Here is a 19918-nt window from a genome sequence, read left to right on the forward strand (position 1 = left end):
ATATATATATATATATATAATGGTAGTGTGCCATGGAGTCAATTCCAACTCATAGTGACCCTGTATAGGATTTTGATGCTGTAAATCTTGATGGGGACAGGAAGCCTCAGCTTTCTCCTGTAGAAAATTTGGTAGTTTCGAAATGCGGTATAGAATTTCCATGGAGCAGCTGTTGAGTTTGACCCGCTGACCTTGTGGTTCAAACTGATTTTGCAGTCTAGCACATTAGCCCACAGTGCCACACCAGGATTCCACACCAGTCTGATGGAGCTTCCAGCTGACTGCAGACACTTGGGTGAGGTGAAATTGACCAACAGACATACCACCATGTTATTCTCAGACGAAAATAGAGTCATTTGCAAGAGATTAGTTACTGTTAAGGTCACTAATTTAGAGAGGTTTGATTTGCAATAATAAGTCATTTAGACACTTGCCATTTGCTCCTTCTTAACAGGTTTAAATAAGGCTACATATATGTTGTAGTAGTTAAGTGTTGTCAAGTCATATTGACTCATATCATTCCTGTGTGGATGTGGAATATATATATATATATATATATATATATATATATATATATATATACACACACACACACATACAGAGAGAGAGAGCGATTGAGAGAGAGAGACAGACAAACAGATAGAGCAAAATCATCCAGGACTATAAGGAGCACCATGATACTGTAGAATAAAAACTGAATTGCAAGCCACAGGTGGATAGTTTGAGCCTACCATTCACTCCTCAGGAAAAAGTTGATAGTTGATACTTTCTGGTCCTACAAAGATTTACAGCATTGGAAACTCCACACAGGGATGCTATGAGTCAATATGATTTGGCAACACTTAATAACTACAACATATATGTAGCCTCATTTAACATGTTAAGAAGGAGCAAATGGTAAATGTGCAGCAGTCAGTTGGAAACTCCATCAGGCTGGGGAATCCAAAAAGATCTCTTTTACAAGTCTGAACCCAGTTGCCAGCTGTCAGTTGGACCTCTGGTCATTCGGTAGTCTATACTGTGAATCTTTACATACCACAAAGAAGGATAAAGACTGAGACGAAAATGCTTGTTAATGTGAAGATAATAAACTTGCACAGTGTCTCTCTGTGAAAGATAGTGTTGATTCAAAAAGTAGGAAAAATAAACTTCACGTTTTTATAGGAAAGCTAGAAAATATGGTACCTGGAGTCTTACTATATCTCAGTAATAGATTAAATTGCATTTCTTAGATTTAAAGTGATGTATATAGCTTGGTTTCAAAGTAAAAGACACTGGTAGTTGGTGGTTATGTGCTATGGAGTTGGTCCCAGCTCATAGCATCATTAAAGGAGCAGAAAGCCTCATCTTTCACTCATGGAAACTCTGGTAATTGAGAACTGCTGACCTTGAGATTAACAGCCCGATTAGTAACTACTATGCTAACAGACACAACTCAGCAATTAAAAAACATGCTTCCCACAGTTTACTAAGCAAAATTCTTTGTTCTTTCCTTTTACAGCCCAAGAAAGTGAAAGATCCTCTCATTAAGAAAAACAACACCTATGCTCCAACTGCAACCAGCTACACCCCTAATATGGCCCGGGGAGACCCTGGTTTAGCCACCATTGCTAAAAGTGCAACTATAGAACCGAAAGAAGTTAAGCCTGAAACAAAACCACCAGAACCCAAGAAAACCTTTAATAGTGTCAGCAAAATTGACCGACTGTCAAGAATAGCCTTCCCGCTACTATTTGGAATCTTTAATTTAGTCTATTGGGCGACATATTTAAACAGAGAGCCTCAGCTAAAAGCCCCTACTCCACATCAGTAGGTCTTTTAGTCACATTCTGTGTTGTTCAGTCCTCTGCACTTGGAATTGCTTTCTGTTCTTAAATGCAGCAATTCCCATCTGCTTTATTTCCTCTGTCTTAAATAAATTGAAGGTTTCCTATTTATACAATTCATACAAGAACAAGAGACCCCTGTCTGATAATACAGAGCAGAACAAAGTATATCACTGAGAGACAGGATTCTGAGAGAGGTAGCAGGGAAAAAAAATATTCCATCAGAAGGAGACAATAAGGAGATAGATGAAAGGAGAGGTAAGAAGGATCAAAGAGATGAGGAAAAGTAGAAGAAAAATACACTTAATATATTCCTTAGGTCATTTGTAAATATATATTTCCAAATACTCTTTAAAAAAAGATACTGTATATGTCAAAGTATTTTTATGTGAGGATTTTAAAAGAATAAATTATAAATGTTTAATGAAAAAAAGAGAAAAAATGTATTTCTTGCACAAACTATGGTGTGCTTACAAGTTTTTTCTTTGCAATGATGTATAGTGTTAAAATTCTGTTTACAATGCTAAAAAATACTCATATTTTTCTCTGTTTAAAAATGCCTAATACAATTATTTTGTTGTTAAATACTATTTTAAGATTCATGGATATTCCATATGCAACGGTTCAGTTTATCACTGTAGATTACCTTTATTCTAATGGACAGAAATGCTTTAACCTGGCTTCTTAACTATCATCTGAGCTTTTACCACTAGACGCCATAAGGAATCATTTTAACAAAGACATGCACTCAGTAGAAACTAAAAAAATAAAGATAAAATAAGGTTAAAAATGTTTTTTAAAAATTAAAAAGATTTCCTTTTCCACCCTATTTCTAGTTAGCACCTGGGTCCAATAATCACTTAATTCTTACTATGAAGATGTTTTCAGAGGGGCAAAATTATTTTGCAAGCTCAAGAATTGTTGAATGTACTCTTTTATATAACAGGACATTAAAAGCTTTAGATGAAAATTTATGACTAGAAAACAAAAATAGACTCTATAAATTATATATGTAAATATACAGCATGAGATTGTACATTTTTTAATGTTTTTTTGTTTTTTTTTTTTAAATTATGGTCTCAAAATATTGTGTAGGACTCACCGCTCTTAGCTGTCAGAATGTTGTTAAATGCCGTGGAAATACATTCAGAGCCTGCATTTAAGAACAGAACATCCCTTAGTTCTCAGATGGAACTTAAAAACATGAGCATAAAGCCACATGTAGAGAAGGCTGGTGTTAGTGTACAGTAGAACTGCTCATGTCATGCAGCATTTCTCTATTTTAGGCTATTGTAATATACAGAGAAAATGGAAAAACATTCATTAGAGCTATAAAATCAACTGTATAATACTGCTATACTTGCTGATACTGTTTCAATAAGTGTTGTAACATATGTAGCATTAAATATAAAAATACATGAAAGAATGTACAGGAAATAGCTTTTGAGTAATATTATTACATTTCATTTATATTGTAGCAATATATTTGTAGTATACTATGTAAGGGCTTTAAATACAAGAGGTTCATTAAGACTCCCTAGGAAAAATTCTGTTTCTTTCATTACTGCCCAGATGTTTTAGAGATAACTATTTATGAAGAAAGTATTTTTGAAGTCTCCTTTTGTCTGATAATTACACAGATTAAAAATTAGCATCCAGAATCCACAGGTCATGGTCTAAACATGTTTAGAATAGTATGACATAAACCTTTAGCATAATTGCCAAATAAGACAGTTGGAATCCATACCCATGTTTAAAGCAATTTTTGTTTTGTTTTGTTTTTCTCAAAAGGCTGCTATCCAATAATGGAGGACAATACACCATTTGTGTTTTCCTAAACAAATTCTGGTTTTCTTTTTTCATGTTTTGTTGTTTAGTTTGGTCCTACCTAAATTTAATGAACTAGGTAAAAGGCTGAATCAAGGATGTTTTATCCTCTGGTATCATGTGTAGATATTATGTATAGAAAATAAAATAAAATATGGATCTAATTTCTGTGTTGCTGTTTATCTTGTTATTTTTCGACGTTAACCTAATGTGTTTACAGAATGCATTTTATCTTCCACATTCATCATGGCTAACTTTTAGTCTGTATTTTGGATATTAGATGTGAATATTTCTTCTTAGTCTGCTTTCTGCTATGCAAAGACTGCATTTATTTCATCCTTTAGTTTGTTAGTTTATATGGATAGTATTTAGTTCTATAAATTGATTGCACAGTTTATCAAAGACAAATTATTCTATGTAGCTTTTCTACAGTGCTTTGCTAAACCATGTGATACTAGATACGTCTTCCTTAAGAATAAAGATACTCTTATAGAGGACAGTTCCTGTTTACTCCCAGGAATTTTTTTAAAAAAAAGATGACACTGAATGTTTATTGCACCTTAGTGCAGTGAAGTGGCAATAAAATCAAATATGAATCGAGGTTGTTTGTGACAGTTGCATGTTTGCTTTACAGAGTTTAGCAAAAGCTCTTAATTTTATGTTACATTGTATTCTATTATAATAATAAAGCTAACATTATTCAATAACAAAGTGAGATGTTTGATTTTTTTCATATATATATAGGACCTGCTTTTAAAAGAAATTCAGGTTAGTTATATTTTTAAATCCCAGATGGTGCTAGAGAAAATCTAAGTGTTCAGAATATTTTGATGCTGAACTTAATCATTATTTTTAAATAATCACTTAAGAAATAAGAATTTGTTAAACACCATGCATTCGGTTTACTGATAGAATTTAAACTCAAAATTCATTAAGTAGTAGGGAAAAAATCAGAATCTAGATGCTAAAATAATGGCTGAGAGTTTGTATTCCTGCTATTAATACATTATCCATTTGTTAACTGATCTATCCTTAGATTGTTGCTTTTAGGTGCCATTGAGATGGTATCAACTCATAGCAACCCTATGCACAACAGAACGAAACACTGCCCAGTCCTGGGACAACCTCACAGTTGTTGCCACGCTTAAGCCCATTGATGCTGCCATTTTGCCAATCCATCTTGTTGGGTGTCTTCCTCTTTTTCTCTGACCCCCCGCCCCACCTTACCAAACATGATATCCGTCTCCAATGACTGGTCCCTCCTGACAATATGTATGAAGTGTGAAAGACAAAGTTTGGCCATCCTGGCCTCCAAGGAGCACTCTGGCTATACTTCTTCCAATACAGAACTGTTTGTTCTTTTGGCAGCCCATGGCACTTTCAATATTCTCCTCCAGCATCATAACTCAAATGCATCAATTCTTCTATGGTCTTCTTTACTCACTGTGCATTGTTCGCATGGATATGAGGTTATTGAAAATACCATGGCTTGTGTCAGGCATACCTTAATCCTTTGCTCTTCAACACTTTAAAAAAGGTCTTGAGCAGCAGATTTGCCTAATGTAATACATCATTTGATTTCTTGACGGCTGCTTCCTTGAGTGTTGATGGTTTATTAAAGAAAAATGAAGTCTTTGGCAACTTCAATCTTAGATATTCAGATTTAATTATTCTGAAGATGGAGTCTGAACTTTTTTTCATTTTCAGAGCTCCTCATATGAATCTAAAATGTAGACAAGGATGAAAGTCACTGTACTATATTGTTAATATTTAGATATTTTTATTACATCCCTTTATGTTTCTTTACTCTGATCAAAGTGTACAATTTGTATAATCATTGTCAAAGCAATGGAGAAAATAATCTAGTGATTAGCAAAAGATAAGCATGGTATGCTTCTACAGACAAGAATTCCTGAGGAAGAATTTTTCTGTATCGTACGGTGGCATGGCAGAAGATACAAATTAAAATTGCACATACAAAATTACTGAAACTTTTCATTCACTGGTTTTTCAGGTTTTGGAAAAATAAATATAATGAATGATGATTATTTTGGCTGCTAAATTGTATACATGTCAGGGAACTCCATAATAACACACAAGAATTTAAAAATTAAAAAAAGAGAAAATGAATGGGAATGACATTGTTATTAGCCAACTACACTCTGGTAGTATAGTGGTAACGAATCGGGCTGCGAACCGCAAGGTCAGCAGTTCGAAACTACCAGCTGTTCCGTGTGAGAAAGATGAGGCTTTCTGCTCGCGGAAAGATTTCCAGTCTCGGAAACCTGTACGGGGTCACTATGAGTCGGAACTGACTCTGCGGTACTTAACAACAAGAAAATTTTACTTTATTTCATTTTAATTTTATTAGTTGTAGCTTTCTGATGAAGCTTTCTCAAATCCATCCAGGTGTTGGGATCAAGAACAAAATGCACCCTTTGATTATATTATAGCTCAAATTATGTCAAATAAATTAACCTCAGTTGTTTATTTGATTTAATTTAACTGAATTCTACCAACATTTTCTGAGCCTAGACCCTGTATTAAGTACTGTCCTAGACTGTAGAATGTAAAGGTAAATATTTCCTGGTCTCTTTGCCTTAGGATCATAGTTATGGTAAGGAAGGAAGACAAAGAATTAGTCAAGGTTAATAACACTCAGATACATGGCATGATAAGATAATAGGATGCTAAGAGACAGAAAAAAGATCACCTTGCCATTCCTCAAAAACTTTGTAGTTGTTGTTATTTTTAGGTACCCTAGGGTTGATTCCAACTCGTAGAAACCCTGGGAACAACAGAATGAAACACTGATCATTCCTGTGCCATCCCCACAGTTTTTGTTATGTTTGACCCCATTGTTGCTGCCTCTGGGTCAACTCATCTCATTTGGGGTCTTCCTAGTTTTTGCTCCACTATACCAAGCATGATGCCCTTTTCCAAGGATTGATTCTTTCTGACAACATGTTCAAAAATCTAGGGACAAAGTTTCACAATCCTTGCTTCTAATGGTCATTCTGGATGTACTTCTTCCAAGATAGATTTGCTGGTTCTTCTGGAAGTCCTTGGTATTTACAATATTCTTCACCAATATCATAATTCAAATACATCTATTCATCTAAGTTGTTCCTTATTCATTGTCTGACGTTCACATGCATATCAGGCAATTGATAATACCACGGCTTAGGTCAGGTGCACCTTGGTCCTCAAAGTGACATCTTTGCTCTTTAACATTTTCACAAGGTCTTTTGCAGCAGACATACCTAATATAATACAATGTTTGATTTCTTAACAGTTGTTTTCATGAGTGGTGATAGTGGATCCAGGCAAAATGAAGTATTTGAAAACTTCAATCTTTTCTCCATTTATAGTGATGATATTTATTGGTGCAGCTGTGAAGATTTTTGTTTTCTCTACATTGAGGTACCATCCAAAATGAAGGTTGCTATCTTTGATCTTCATCAGTAAGGAATTTAAGTATATCTTTGCTTCTAGCAAGCAAGGTTGTGTCGTCTGTATATGACAAGTTGTTAGTGAGTCTTCCTCCAATCCTGATGCCATATAACCCAGTTTCTCTGATAATTTATTTGCCCAACATACATTTTGGTTCTTGGGCAACTTATCAATGACCTCTTTTTCATATTTTATTTAAATCCACTCACTCATTTGATAATCATTAACTGAGGAACTACACTATGTTGAATGTTGGAATTCACAGAAAAGAAGAAGGTAGTGGCGCTCTAAGATAAGCATTAAACTGCAAGGTTAGTTTAACCTGAAAGGTCAGTGTTCAAACTCACCAGCAGTTCTTTGGAAACCCTATATAGAATCCCTATGTGTAGCCTTGAAGGCATTTAACAATAATAACAAATGCCTTTAGCAAACTTAAATTAGAAAACAGTAAAACTCCTTTTGAAAGAGTGCTGGTGATATACATTTGCAAAATTCACATTATTCTTAAATAAAGCAATTATAATGTAATAAAGGTAAAAGTTTACCTGGAGATTTGTCAAAATATTGAAGTTCATTTTGTTGGTGGAGAATTCATGTGTCTTTCTCTAACTATAGCATTTAATACATTTTTATATGGAGGGAATAATGGCAATAGCAGTCCAGCATAGTATAGTTATGCATATTACATTCTTTGATTTTTACCAGAAGAAATGTAACTATAAAAAATAAGTCTATTGATATACCCCCAATCACTGGATATGTGATGTGATCAGATTATATAAAAGTAATCTATGTGGTATTGCGGGTTAATGAAGTAAACTGCTATGTCAGTTTGGGCCCTTAAGGCAGGTGTAGTTCCAAGTCAACAGATGCTCCTTGGAAACCCTGTATAGGGTCGCTATGAGTCAGATTCCGACTTGATGAAACTTAGTAACAACAACATAAATAAATAGATATTTTAGTACTTCACTATGAGATGAATGTATACAAAACTCACAAATAAGCAACAGTGGATTTTTTTAATGTTTTGTTTCAATAGCTAAAAATCTTATAAAATGTAAAAAACAAAATGAAAACAACAATTTCATATCAAAAGGAAATGAAAGCCTTCTTATATAAATTATAAATTATAAGAGCGGTCCATGTGGACACCTCATTAGCCATTGTAGAGAAAAGAGTATGAAATTTTGAGTCAGAAATAGCAATTAAATATCATCTTGGCCAATTTTTCAGTTCCTTCTGATCCTCCTTTAAGTAGGTGGTGGTGGCGGCTGTGTGACGTGGAGTCATTTCTGACTCATAGAGACCCTGCACAGGGTTTCCGAGGCTGTAAATCTTTATGTGAGCAGAATGCCTCATCTTTCTCCCACAGAGCAGCTGGTAGTTTCGAACTGCTGACCTTGGGTTTCGCAGCCCGGTTCGTAACCAGTACACTACCAGAGCTCCAGGGTTATACTAGCTAATGTGGGGAGGTGGGCATTTAGATGATAGAACCAGAACTGGGCAAATCTCTTTCCAAAAAGCCATGATAAGCTGGATATAGTTTTCAAAAACAACTATTTCATGAATTTGCAAATTGAGAAAGACCATACAACAAACACAGGAGTATTTGTTCAAAAATACTACTGAAGGTTTTGTTAAAATACTATGTTTTAACATAGGATTGCACCCATCTCTCTTGAATATCATTACTGCAATAGTGCTACTAAGAATGGGCAAGTATTGAAAACAAGTAGCTTTATTGCTGGCAGGTGATTATTTAATTAGAATCAAATTATTTAAAAGTCCAATACTGCAGATACTGTTGGAAATGGAAGTTTTAGATGTAAATTGATACAGAAGACCAATGTGGCAGCTTATAATCCTGATTGGGACAAAAAGAGACTCAGGAAATGCTTAGAAATGTACATAAATGTAAGAATAATAAAATATTCATAGTGGAAAGTCCCCAGAAATATCTGGTCTTTTGGTAGGCTACCCCCAGTAGCACTTACACAAAGAAGAGACTTAAGAGGTCTCTAGATAGCTACACATACCTGGATAAATGCAAGACTTTATACACTAGCAGAGGAGATGCAAGAGGGACAAGGAGAAAGGAAAAAGAGGTGAAAACTTGTTAGGAGCCTCAATTTCAGTACTGTCTCCATATCACTGACAAAGAATTGAAGATTTACTCACTCAATTTGTTTCAGCATAAGTTTTGACTTATTGTTTACTTAATGGTGAGTTATCCTAACCCAGAGATGACCAATATAAAACCAAGTTTAAAAATAAAGCAAGACATGTTTCAAATAATAACTGAACAGAGATACCAGTGACCATCGCTCTATAGAATTAATCCAGAAAAAAGTACTATTCAAGCAACAAATCAGAGAGAAGAATGATCCCTGATGGAAAACAGAATTCAAAGTTTTTGCAATACATTATTTAAAATATCCAAGGTCCATAAATACTTAGATGTTTTCAAAGACATAAGAAAGTATATCCCATAGCTAGTTGGGGCAGGTGGAGAAAACTTTCAAAAATTTTCTCTGGTAGCCCAAACCAAACCCACTGCCCTCAATCAATTCTGACTAATAACAACTCTACAGCATATAAGAGAATATATATTTTGGTTGTCAGAGATTGTAAATCTATGAAAGCAGACAGTCTGATCTTTTTCCTGTGCAGTAGCTGTTAGGTTTGAACCACCAACTTTGTTGACTTGGTTATCTAGTGCTGCTATAACATAAATGCCATAAGTGCATGGCTTTAACAAACAGAAATGTATTCTATCACAGGTAAGGAAGCTAGAAGTTCAAATTCAGTGCTCTAACTATGGGGAAATGTCTTGTCTCCTTTCAGTACCTATGGGGCCAGTCTTCCTTAGAGATCTCCATGTGTCTTGATATCAGTCTTTCCCTATATCTAAAAAGCTGCACAGTGCAAGGAGCCAAGGTCCAAAGGACACATTCCACTCCTGGCTTTTCTTTCTTGATCATAGTAGATTCCTCTTTCTGTGTTCACTTCTGTCTCCTTCTATATCTCAGAAGAGAGTAACTCAAGATACAACATAATCTTGTAGATTTCATCTGACCTCAATAACATCATGGAAGTAAAAATTTACAACACAGGGTAATTAATCGCATCAGTTCAGGACTTATCACTTCAGATCACACTATGTGGATTGTGATTACATTACATTAGATATGTACATGGGGAATCATGCTGCCTTAAGTGCTAAATCACTGAAAATTCTGGCCCAGCCAAGTTGACATAAACTGTACCTATAAAGCCTCGACTTTCATGATTGAAGTATTCTCTGTGCAAATTATTGAATGATGCAGAAAGCATCAAGAGAAGATGGAAGGAATACACAGAGTCACTGTACCGAAAGGAAATGGTTCATGTTCAACCGTTTCAAGAGGTAGCATATGATCAAGAGCCAATGATACTGAAGGAAGAAGTAAAGGAAGGTGTATTGAAGGAATTGGCAAAGAACAAGGCACCAGGAATTGATGGAATAAAACTTGAAATCTTTCAAGAAAATGAGGCGGCACAAGTGGCACTCACTCATCTTTGCCAAGAAATTTGGAGGACAACTATTTGGCCGACTGATTGAAAGAGATCCATGTTTGTGCCCATTCCAAAGAGAGGTGACCAAACAGAATGCAGAAATCATTGAAAAATATCTTTGATATCACATGCGAGTAACGTTTTGCTAAAGGTAATACAGAAACAGCTACAATCATACATTGATAGAGAACTTCCAGAGGTTCAAGCTGGATTCAGAAGAGGCTGTGGAAAGAGGGATATCACTGCTGATGTCTGATGTATCTTAGCTGAAAGCAGAGAATATCAGAAAGATGTTTACCTTTTCTTTATTGACTATGCAAAATCTTTCGATTGTGTGGATCATAATAAGCTATGGACAACATTGTGAAGTATGAGTATTCCAGAACACTTAATTGTGCTCATGAGGAATCTGTACCTGGACCAAAAAGCAGTTGGTCGAACAGAATATGGGAACACTGAATGGTTTAAAACTAAGAAAGGTGTGCGACAAGGTTGTATTCTTTCACTATACATATTCAACCTGTTTGCTGGGCAAATAATCCGAGAAGATGGGTTATATGAAGAAAAATGTGGCATCAGGATTGGAGGAAGAATCATTAACAACCTGATATATACAGATGATACAACCTTGTTTGCTGAAAGTCAAGAGAACATAAACTATTTACTTATGAAGATCAAAGAGCACAACCGTCCATATGGATTACATCTCAATGTAAAGAAAATAAAAATCCTCACCACTGGACCAATAAATGACATTCTTATCAACAAAGAAAATATTCAAGTTGTCAAGGACTTCGTTTTTGTTGGATCAACTATCAACTCTCATGGAAGCAGCAGTCAAGAAATCAAATCACGTATTGCATTAGCCAAATCTGCTGCACAAGACCTTTTTAAACTGTTGAAGAGCAAAGATGTCAGATTGAGGACTAATGTGTACCTGACCCATGCCATGGTATTTTCAATAACCTCATATGCATGTGAAAGCGTGACAGTAAATAAGGAAGACCACAGAAGAATTAATGCTTTTGAGTTATGGTGTTGGAGGAGAATATTTAAAGTGCCATGGACTGCCAAAAGAACCAATAAATCCATTTTGTAACAAATGCAGCCAAAGTGCTCCTTGGAGGCCAAGATGGCCAGACTTTGTCTCTCATACTTTGGACATATTGTCAGGAGGGACCAGTCACTGGAGAAGGATATCATCTTTGGTTAGGTGGAGGGTCAGAGAAAAAGAGGAAGACCCCCAACGAGATGGATTGGGCAAGTGGCAACATTGTTGGACTCAAGCATGGCAACAGTAGTGAGGTTGGACAAGGATCGGGTATTGTTTCGTTCTGCTGTGCATAAAGTTGTTATGGGTTGGTACCTACTCAATGGCGCCTAACAACAACAGGATTTCTAGGCTATTATCTTTGAGGGAGCAGATCATCAGATATTTCTTCCATGCAAAGCACATGGGGTAAAACATTCTTAGGAATGTTTTGTTTCATAAAAAAATTTTTCTTTGTAAGGGATTACTCAAAGGTCAGAGTAAGATTAGATATATGACCCAAAGTAAAGATACTTTGTCACCTAATTAATAGATCCTGAATTATACCCTTAAATATGCTTAAAAAGGCAACATTTTTGTAATATATATTTTACCACAATAAATCTTTACAGATAAAATGTTATCAAACTTAAGTCCTCATTTTATAATAGAAAGTTATAAAACTATAATGATAAATACCTGGTCAAAATTAGATTCTGGAATTTAGAATGCATTTCTCAAATTCCAATAAGAAATTAAATATGAAGTCCCCTTATGCCCACTGTGTGCCTTAACCCTTAATTACATTTAATCCATTCAATAAGCAGATATATATTGTGAGTTAATTTCTATGACAGGCATTATATTAAATACTAGGGAATCAAAAATAATTATAATGTAGCCTCTCCCTCAGAAATACCTCTACCTTTAAGAGTATACAAGGAACAGGTTGTTAAGTACCGCTGACTCAGTTCTGATTCACAGTGACCTGTTTTACGGGAATACATATGAGGGAAAATGTGGTGGGTTGTATGGTGGCCCACAAAAAAGATACATCCATGTCCTAACCCCTCAAGCCTGTCAATGTGACCTTATTTGGAAAATAACTTTACAGAAGTTATTAAATGAATGATCTCAAGCTGAGATTATCCTGGAGTATCCAATAGTCCTCACAAGAAAGGCCAACAGAGATTTGACACAAACAGAAGACACAGCACACACAGAGGAGAAGACCATGTGAAGGTGGAGGCGGAGATTAGAATGATTCTACCACAAGAAACAGTTGGAGCCGCCAGAAACTAAAAGAAGCAAGGAAGAATTCTACTTTTGATACTCTCGATAAAGCACAGCCCTGCCAAGTCTTGAGTTAGGAACTCTGGTTCCTGAATTTTGATAGAATACATTTATGTTGTTTTAAATCCCCAAGTTTATAGCAATTTGTTAAGGTAGATCTATGAACTTTATATAGAAATATAAAGATTAGATTTTTCCAGACATAGAGGAAGGTTTTCTCTCTAAGCAAACTTTCTTTTTTCTTTTTCAAAGCGATATAGTATTAAGTTCCTTCCCAGGTATTAATGTAAAGGATCTGGCATTAATTTCCTTCCCAGATGCTAATGATGTAATAAATAAATAAATAAACAAATAAATAAAATATAGACTTTTCTAATATCAAGGAATTAAGAGTTAAAATAATCAATTTCAGAAATTGATCAAATTATTTACTAACATAAGATCTTAAGTGACTCAAAGTATTAATTTTTGTGACATGAAACATGACTTATTTCAAAGATTTTATCGTAGTAATACATAATGTTTTAAAAATATATTTTATAGTTTTTAAGAACTCTTCCACATGCCACTATTTTGCAACTAAATAATTAAATTTCATCAATTCAAAAGCACATGATCAAACATTATTCATAAAACAGTTTAAACATATACAAGCATTCTTTTCTGGTATAAATCTGTGTCATACTGGGGGAAAATAGCATCTATGGACCAAAGTAGCATCTTCTAAATCATTCTTATCCACATCTTCCTCTTCATTATTATCTTCATCACTGCCCCAAAAAGTTTACTTATTAAAATATGGTTATTGCTAGTTCAGTATATAGTAGAATTCTTACCTCCATGGTGAACATCTGGGTTTAACGTACAGAATATTCATTTTATGCAAAGCAGCCACCCAACTGGTGTCAGTAGAGCTTACACACTAAGACAAACTAATACAAAAAAAGATTGGTGATATACATCACAAATCAGTCTACGAAAACCTTAAATATCATAATGAACAGATCCTGTTGTTCATGGGACTGTCATGAGTCAGTATTGACTCCACAGATGCTAACAACAGTTTATATACACAGTAATGAATAAAATGCCCACTATTCAGAGTACTAAGGAGCTCTGGTAGTGTAGTGCTTACAAATCGGACTGTGAACCACAAGGTCAGCAGTTTGAAACTACCACCTGTTCTGGAGGAGAAAGATGAGGCTTTCTGCTCCAGTAAAGATTTACAGCCTCGGAAACCCTATACAGGGTTGCTATGAGTCTGAACGGACTCTATGGCACATAACAACAACATTCAGAGTCTTATTTACTTGTAAGGGGAAAAAAATCAAAAGAAAGATTAAAAATAAATTCAAGTGAATTATTTTAAACATTAAACACAATTAATCTGAACCACTCATTTTAAAGAATGAAAATTCAGTTTGCGAAACTTGAAAGATTCATCCTGGGCAATAACCTTGTTTCAGAGATGAAGTTACTAAAGCAAAAAGAAGTGAATTCTCCAACTTGAACTGCTTATGACAGAGGAAGTATCTGAAATGTGACCTTTGCTCCCCTTACCCTAAAATGTCTTATTCACATGTTTATATATGAACAATGCATTAGTATCATTAATTAGCTGGACAACTGAAAGTTTATTGCAGGCATTGATTTACAGAAAGGAAACTAAAGATATAGTCTGTTGTTTGCAGCAAATTTCATATGATTACACTTATCACACAAACAGTGGCCCAAACTGTATTTAATAATCGTGTCTATCTGACAGTTATTTTTCTTGCATAAAAAAATAATGTGATGTCCCAATAGGTAATGTTTTCTAATAAATGGCATATTGTTGTTCCTTGGTGCCATGGAATCAATAAGGACTCATAGCGACCCTATGAACAACAGAATGAAAGACTGCCCAGTCTTGGGCCAACCTCGCAATCACTACTCATTGCTGTCATTAACTCATTGCTACCATCACTGTGTCAATCCATCTCATATGGGTTTTTCCTCTTTTTCTCAGACCCTCCACTTTACCAAACATGATGTTTTTATCCAGTGATTAGTCCCTCCTGATAATAAGTCTGAAGTATGAGAGACAAAGTCTGGCCATCCTGGCTTCCAAGGAGCACTCTGACTATACTTGTTTCAACACAGACTGTTTGTTCTTTTGGTAGTCCATAGTCACTTAGTCACTATGAGTTGGAACTGACTCTGCAGTACTTAACAACAAACTTCCTCCAGTGTACTATTAGAGTGAAATAAAAGTTTTCCAGCTCAAAGCCCAGTTTCTAACATCTGCCAGGTTGTAATGGGATCATTTATTGGAAATGCATAGCTTTTCAAAGCATATAGAGCTTTTATCTTTTTCAAGCCATGTTCAGGTTTCTAATATATATATATAATTATGAGAGAAATATATATATAATTATCAGAGAAATATATGTTGTTGTTGTTGTTAAGTGCCATCGAGTCGGGTCCGACCCATAGCGACCCTGTACAGGGTTTCCGAGGGTGTAAATCTTTACGGGAGTAGAAAGCCTCATCTTTCTCCCGCGGAGCGGCTGGTAGTTTCGAACCGCTGAGCTTACGGTTCGCAGCCCAATTCGTAACCACTACGCTATATATATATATATATATATATATATATATTTATTTATATATTTACTCTGATAATGTTACAACCTAACATATCCATTATATAATAAAGGCAATGCTTATTTAAGTTTCACTTATTAGAAAATAAAACTAAAATGAACAATGGATGCCACAATGTCATTTTACTTGAAAAAGATCAATAAACAAGGACATATATCATAATGCAAAAAGTATGGATGCCTTTAAAAGAAGAAATGTTTTATATATGTTGTTTTGTTTTTTTTTTAAACAGGGTAATTTTTTGTTCAGCATTTATATCAAGTGTTTCAGATAGTTAAATATCTCATAACTAACACCTGCCTACTTTTCACATTTAAAATAAAACAAAACAGAAAGAAAACAGTAGCCAGGAACCTCCCAACTACAGGAACACATATGCTTTAGGATGGTATCATCCTTTTGCCAGTAATTAACTTGACATGGCATAATTCTAACTAATGAGATGTAAAGTGAAGTTTGTTACTCAGCTTTAGAAAAGTTTATTTATCCCCTTGAAGAATGATATAGGAATAGATGGGCTCTTTAATCAGTGGCTACTCTATTATTCTAGGAACATTAGAGATTGTCAAAACTGAAATGGAACATATAAACATCAATATCATAGGCATTAGTAATCTGAACTGGACTGGTATTGGCCATTTTGAATCTAAAGATCACATAGTTTACTATGCTGGGAATAAACATTAAAGAGGAGTGGCATCATATTCATCATCAAAAAGAAAATATCAAAATCTGTCTTGGAATACAACAATGTCTGAGATAGGATACTATTCATACGACTACAGGTAAGACCAATTAATACCATGATAATTTAAATTTATACACCAACCACTAAAGCTAATGATGATGAAATTAAAGAATTCTATCAACTTCTTCAGTCTGAAATTGGTCAAACATGAAATACAGATGTACTGATAAGTACTAGTGATTGGAATGCAAATTTTGGAAACAAAAAGGAAAGATCAATGATTGGAAAATATGAACTTAGTGACAGAAAGGATGCTGGAAATAGCAGGATAGAATTTTGCAAAACCAATGACTTCTGCATTGCAAATACCTTTTCTAAACAATATAAAAGACAATCATACACATAGACCTCATCAGTTTGAATACATGTATATAAAATTGATTATGTCTATGGAAAGAGAAGGTAGCGTAGTGGTTACGAATCGGGCTGCAAAACACCAGCTGTTCCACAGGACAAAGATGAGGCTTTCTGCTCCCATAAAGATTTACAGCCTCAGAAACCCTGTACAGGGTCGCTATGAGTCAGAACCAACTCCACAACACATAACCAACCAACGGAAAGAGAAAGTGGAAAACTCCATATCATCAGCCTAAACAAAGCCAAAGGCAGACTCTGGAACATATCATCAATTGTTCAGATGAAAGACCAGGCTGAAATTGAGGAAAATTGAAACAAGTCCATGAGAGTCAAAATATGATATTGAACAAATTCCACCTAAATTTAGAGATCAACTGAAGAACAGATATGATGCATTAGACATGAAAGACTGAACACCAGAAATGTTGTGGGATGATGTTAAGAACACCATACAGAAAGAAAGCAAAAGATAATTAAGAAGACAAGAAAGAAGGAAAATATCAATATGGGTGCCAGAAGAGACTCTGAAACTTGCTCTCCACCAGAAACATGCTAAAGAAAATGGGATAAATTAGGATGTAAAATATTTTTTAAAATTTTCAAATGTCAGTTCAAGAAGTGAAAGTCAAATATTATAATGTAATGTGCAAAGACCTGGAGTTACAAAATGAAAAAGGAAGAACACTCACTACATTTCTTAAGCTAAGAGAATGAAGAAAAAATCCAAGCCTAGACTTGCAACATTGAAATATTCCAAGGAAAAATTATTAAATGATGCAGAAACCATCAAAAGAAGATTGAAGAGTCACTGTACCAAAAAGAAAAGGCAGATGTTCAATCATTATAAGATGCAACATATGATCAACAGCCAATTATCCTGAAAAGAGAAGTCCAAGGTACATCGAAGGCATTGGCAAAGAACAAGACTTCAAGAATTGATGGACTTATAAACTGAAAATTTTCAACAAACTGATGCAGGACTGAAGCACTCACTCATCTATTCCAAGAAATTTGGAAGACAACTACCTGGCAAACTGACTGGAAGGGATCCATATTTGTGCCCATTCCTAAGAGAGGTGATCCAAAAGAATGTGAAAATCACCAGACAGTATCATTAATATCGTATGCAAGTAAAATTCTGCTAAAGGTAATTCAAAAAGGCTGCAAACATACCTTTACTAAGAACTTCCAGAGGTTCAAGAAGAGGATGTGAAATGAGGGATATGATTACTAATTCCAGATGAATCTTGGCTGAAAACAGAGAGTACCAATAAGATGTCCACCTGTGATTGTTGACTACTAAAAGTCTTTTGAGTGTGTGGAACATGATAAGGTAAAGTAAGCAGAAATCATTACCACTGGAGCAATAAACAGCATCCATATAAATGGAGAAATAATTGAACTTGTCATAGATTTCATTTTGCTCAGATCAACCATCAACACTAATAGAAAGTCAAAGGACAAACTGGATTAGGAAAATCTGCTACACAAGACCTCTTTTAAATGTTGAAGAATAAAGATGCCAGTATGAGGATTAAGGTGGGCCTGGCCCAACCCAAGATATTTTCAGGAACCTCATATGCATGTGAATAATAGACAATAGAAGAATTGATGCAGTTGAGTTATGGTGTTACAAGAGAATATTACAAGTACCATGGGCTTCCACAAGAACAAACAAATCTGTGCTGAAAGAACAGTCAGAATATTTCTTGGAAGCCAGGATGGCCAGACATCGTCTCTTATAATTCAGACATATTATTGGGGTGGACCAGTTCCTGGAGAAGGATACTATGTTTGGTAAAGTGGAGGATCAGAGGAAACTCACCAAGAAGATGGATTTGCACAGTGATAGCAGCAATGGAGTTAAATATAGCAACAATTGTGAGGTTGTCTAATGACCAAGGAGTGTTGTATTCTGTTGTGCATAGGATCATTATGAGTAGCTACCCACCTGAGGGAACCTAACAACATATGGACTAAATATTGAATGATGCATAAATAATCAAAATAAGATGGAAGGAATACACAGTCAGTATTGCAAAAAGAAATGAAATATGTTTAACCATTTTAAGAGACAGCATATTATCAAGATACAATGACATAAAAAGTCCAAGGTGCATTGACAAAATGCAAGACTCTGATGAAACAAAAATTGGAATATTTCAACAAATTGATGGAGCCCACTGGTGGTACTCACTAATCCATGCCAAGAAATTTTGAGGATCACTGCTGGATTGATTGGAGGAGATCCATATCTGTGACCAATCCAAAGAGAGGTGACCCAACAGAATGCAGAAAACATAGGACAATATCATTAATATCACATTTAAGTAAATTTTTTGCTAAAGGTATTATAAAAATGACTGCAGCAGTACTTTGACAGGGAACTGCCAGAGGTTCAAGCAGGATTCAGATGAGGACTTGGAAAAAGGGATATCATAGCTGACATCAGATGGATCTTTGCTGAAAGTAGAGCACAACAGAATGACATTTACCTGTGCTTTATTCACTATATACAGGCTTAAGACAGTATGGATGATTCCATGGTATGGACAACATTGCAGAGAAGGAGTATTTGGAACACTTAATTGTGCTCATGAGGAATTTGTACATTGACCAAAGGGCAGTCATTCAAACAGAACAAGGGACACTAAATGGTTTAAAATCAGGAAAGGTGTGTACCAGATTTGCATTTTTTTTTCAACCAAACTTATTCAACCTGTTTGCTGAGAATCTCTACTTTGAGGAGGCATATTTTTCCCAGTCGCATTCTGAGTACCTTCCAACCTTCCGGTCCTGTGTCTGACAATGTTTCTCTGCTATTCATTGAGTTTTCAGTGACTAGCGATTCGAAAGTAGTTCGTCATTCTTTCTTCCTTGCCTGTCTTTGTCTGGAAGCTCATCTGAAACCTGTCAAGCATGGGTGGCCCTGCTGATTATTTAAAATACCGGTGGTATAGCCCTCAGAATCACAGCAACTCAAGCCACCACAGCACGACACTTAATTTTACTTCTGAGAAATCTGTACCTGGACCATGAAGCAGTTGTTCAAACAGAGCATGGGAACACTAAATGTTTTAAAACTGGGAAAGATGTGCGACAAGTTTGTGTTCTTTCACCATACTTATTCAACCTGTATGCTGAGCAAATAATACGAGAAGCTGGGTTCTATGAAGAAAAACGTGG

The 19918-nt window shown here is 35.2% G+C and overlaps 1 protein-coding gene across 1 annotated transcript in view; it reads left to right on the forward strand.

Annotated features, from left to right (window-relative positions):
* The window catches only part of GABRA1 (gamma-aminobutyric acid (GABA) A receptor, alpha 1), a 109092-nt gene extending 107121 nt beyond the window's left edge, over positions 1-1971 (forward strand). Inside the window, exon 10 of the mRNA XM_006864932.1 lies at positions 1502-1971. Coding sequence (XP_006864994.1) covers positions 1502-1813 — 312 coding nt within the window. The 3' untranslated portion in view covers positions 1814-1971. The remainder of the gene's footprint in view (positions 1-1501) is intronic.
* Positions 1972-19918: the final 17947 nt, after the last annotated feature.

The sequence above is a fragment of the Chrysochloris asiatica genome, unplaced genomic scaffold (genome assembly GCF_000296735.1).
Source record: "Chrysochloris asiatica unplaced genomic scaffold, ChrAsi1.0 scaffold00073, whole genome shotgun sequence".
Lineage (NCBI taxonomy): Eukaryota > Metazoa > Chordata > Mammalia > Afrosoricida > Chrysochloridae > Chrysochloris > Chrysochloris asiatica.